The 3,317-nt window shown below is 44.1% G+C and overlaps 1 protein-coding gene across 1 annotated transcript in view; it reads left to right on the plus strand.

Annotated features, from left to right (window-relative positions):
- Positions 1–880: 880 nt before the first annotated feature.
- The window catches only part of LOC126994394 (zwei Ig domain protein zig-8-like), a 40,519-nt gene continuing 38,082 nt past the window's right edge, over positions 881–3,317 (plus strand). Inside the window, exon 1 of the mRNA XM_050853703.1 lies at positions 881–1,549. Coding sequence (XP_050709660.1) covers positions 1,504–1,549 — 46 coding nt within the window. The 5' untranslated portion in view covers positions 881–1,503. The remainder of the gene's footprint in view (positions 1,550–3,317) is intronic.

Below are 3,317 nucleotides of genomic sequence, written 5' to 3' on the forward strand. Positions count from 1 at the left end.
GCAGAAAAATGAAACACGAAACAGAATCACGAGAGAATGAAAGCAAAGACAAGAAATAAGAGAGACGACCGCCCGACCGCCCGACCGACCGCCCGACTGAATCCCGGCCGTAACAAATTCATTTCCGTCTTCAAATACAACGAAACATATTATTTGAGGCAGCGCGGCGTCCGGTCCTTCGTTTTCTGTGGAGAGCAAAATATGTCCTTCCTTGCCCGGCCGCTCCGCTCACTCATAATGGCCCGTCATACTTATTATTCCCCTTGTACAACATATTAAAATCGTGGTCCTTGTTCCGTATACCTCCCTCTCCCTCTCTCTCTCTCTCTCAGCCACCTCCGCCCTCGTCCATGGCCTCACATTCGCAGTCTCTTACTCAGTGGTTCTCTGGCCGTCGTGAGGGGAGGACGTAGCACTCTTCAGCTCCGCACCGCCTCACCCTCGCTCACCCGCGCCGTGACACCAGACCTTCGAGTTCCTTTGACGGAGCGACTTGAACGAAGAGAAAGACACGAGAACAAGAGAAAATTCCGTCTGTCTGCCTGTCAACGGTTATGAACTAAAAGAAAAACTATTGGCGACTGAGAAAAGAGAAAAGTTAAAGTAATAAGAAGAGTAATAGTAAAAATAATGGCAGTTTGAGTCTAATATTTTTTTTCGTTCGACGCGAGCAAACCGAAAGAGCCGGAGTGACATTCTTCTTCCATGCAAATGAGGACGAAGAAAAGTGAAGAAGTTTAGCTGTGAGAGAAGAAATACGAGACTAAGTGAGAGCGAGAGCGAGAGAGAGAGAGAGAGAGAGAGAGAGAGAGAGAGAGAGAGAGAGAGAGAGAGAGAGAGAGAGAGAGAGAGAGAGAGAGAGAGAGAGAGAGAGAGAGAGAGAGAGAGAGAGAGAGACGAATTTGCAAGCGAAGAAGACGCGAATAAGTGACGAAGACAGATTGGATTGGACTGTGATATAGAAATTTAGGAAGGGAAATTCAGGAGACGGAGAGGGAAATTTTTCAAAAGGCGAGAAGGGAAAAAAAAAAATAACAAAACGAGGGCAGGGAAAATTTGTACGAAGGAAAGCAGCAGGAGGAGGAGAGGTAAACTTTAAGCAAATAACAAAGAAAATAGCTCTGCCTGACTAATAAATAGGAGGAGAAGGCGGAGGAGGAGGCGGAAATAAAAGAAGAAAGAAGAAGAAGAAGAAGAAGAAAGAAGACGTTAGAGCGAAAGTTGAAATATGATCTTTAGCGCTTGAGAAAACATGTGAGATAAGAAACAACAAGAACAAAAACCAGTAAAAAAATAACAAAACTAATACCAATACTAACACTAATAATCCTAACAATAACACTAATAACCTCAATATATAGAAACAGAACGATAAGAAAGGATAAAATAGCGAAATAAGAGAGATAAAAAGAGTTCTTCCCATAAACATCCACTTCATTAGAGAGTTAGCGAAGAACGTCCAAAAGTCTACGGTCAAAGTCAGCCACGTTTAACTACCCGGCTATGTGGTCATCGCGAGTCACCGTTGCACTGACTCTCATTACGACAGGTAAGGACCCATAAATACCTGCTCTCTATCATTAGCACCTCTCACTCCTCTTTTTTTATCTGCTTCTTTATCTATCAGTCGATCTATTTATTGCTCACACGTTCATAGATATTAACCATTACGTTCTTCCCTTCCTCCTTCACCAGCTATCCTATTCCTCCTTTTTATTTCCGTTCTCCTTCTTCTTATTCCTTACCACCCCATCCACCTCTTTCTTTTACAGCTCCTCCTTCTCTTTATTCTCCTTCTCCTCCTCCTCCCATTCCACCAGCTGCATCTCCTCCTCCATCACCACCTCCTCTTCCCGTCCTCCTCCTCCGCCTTCCTTATTGTAACAAATGGAGTGAGTTATCATCGAGACTTTAAGAAATGGCCCACCTAACCTATAATGCAATAACGGAGGCACGCTCTAGGCAGCTGTTGTTGCAGGCGTGTCAGGAAGGTGTTGGAGGTGTTTTATGACGCAAATTTGAGGCTCGTGTGTGGATCGTCCGTGGTGTTCTTAGTGAAAAGTGAAGAAGAATGACCATGGGCCGGAGACACGAGAGAGAGAAAGAAAGAGAAATAAAAGAGAGAGAGAGAGAGAGAGAGAGAGAGAGAGAGAGAGAGAGAGAGAGAGAGAGAGAGAGAGAGAGAGAGAGAGAGAGAGAGAGAGAGAGAGAGAGAGAGAGAGAGAGAGAGAGAGAGAGAGAGAGAGAGAGAGAGAGAGAGAGAGAGAGAGAGAGAGAGAGAGAGAGAGAGAGAGAGAGAGAGAGAGAGAGAGAGAGAGAGAGAGAGAAAGCACAGTTAGTCATTGCAGTTGCTCAAATATTAAATGTAACATGTGAGCTGTGGGTTCCCGACGCGTGTGATATTTTTACTCTGTGGTGGGGAGTGATGTTTTTATGGTGATGGAGGGGGATGTGGTGGGGATGTTGATGGGGGTGAGCAATGGTAGTGGGGGTTACAGTGGATGAGGATGGGAAAAAGGTATCCAAGTCTGTGTGTGTATGTGGATAGATGTGGATGCGGGTGGAGCAGATAAGATAAACAGATGTCATGATCCGTGTGTGTGTGTGCGTGTGTGTGTGAGTGCGTGTGGTGATTGAGTGTGGTGATAATGTGCCCGTGGTGGTGGTGGTGGTGGTGAGCTGGTGATCTAGTGACAGTGATGATGGTGATGATGATGGTGATATGGAGGGGACGTTCGTGGCTGAAGAATGATGATGATGATGATGATGAAGGAGTGGGGGCAATGGCGCATGAATGGTGCTGTTGAGGTGAAATTATGTGACAGTGCGAATGATGATGATGACGATGATGAGATGCTTTGGTGACATGACAACTGCTGAGCGTTAATAATGACCGGATGAACCTTGTATAATGACAGTGCAGTGAAGATGATGTAGAAGGAAGAGGGACTTACAGCTTTATACATTCATTCTTCTTTGCACTTTTCCTCGCTAACAAATATTTTCTCATTCTTTTTCTTTATTTCTGCATCATCATCAGTTCTTTCTTTATCTATTTATTCATTTATCTCTCTTTGTGATTCTCTGTTCTTTCTTTCTTCCTCTCTCTCTCTCTCTCTCTCATTTTTTCTCTTATTTCTTTCTTATTTTTTCATCTCCATCTCCGTTGATTAGTTCTTTTTTGTTCTGTGTGTGTGTGTGTGTGTGTGTGTGTGTGTGTGTGTGTGTGTGTGTGTGTGTGTGTGTGTGTGTGTGTGTCTATTTATACCATGTACGTTTATCTGCTCGTGTAGGTATGTGAAATTATGTGCAGGTGT

The sequence above is a fragment of the Eriocheir sinensis genome, unplaced genomic scaffold (assembly GCF_024679095.1).
Source record: "Eriocheir sinensis breed Jianghai 21 unplaced genomic scaffold, ASM2467909v1 Scaffold787, whole genome shotgun sequence".
Taxonomy (NCBI): domain Eukaryota; kingdom Metazoa; phylum Arthropoda; class Malacostraca; order Decapoda; family Varunidae; genus Eriocheir; species Eriocheir sinensis.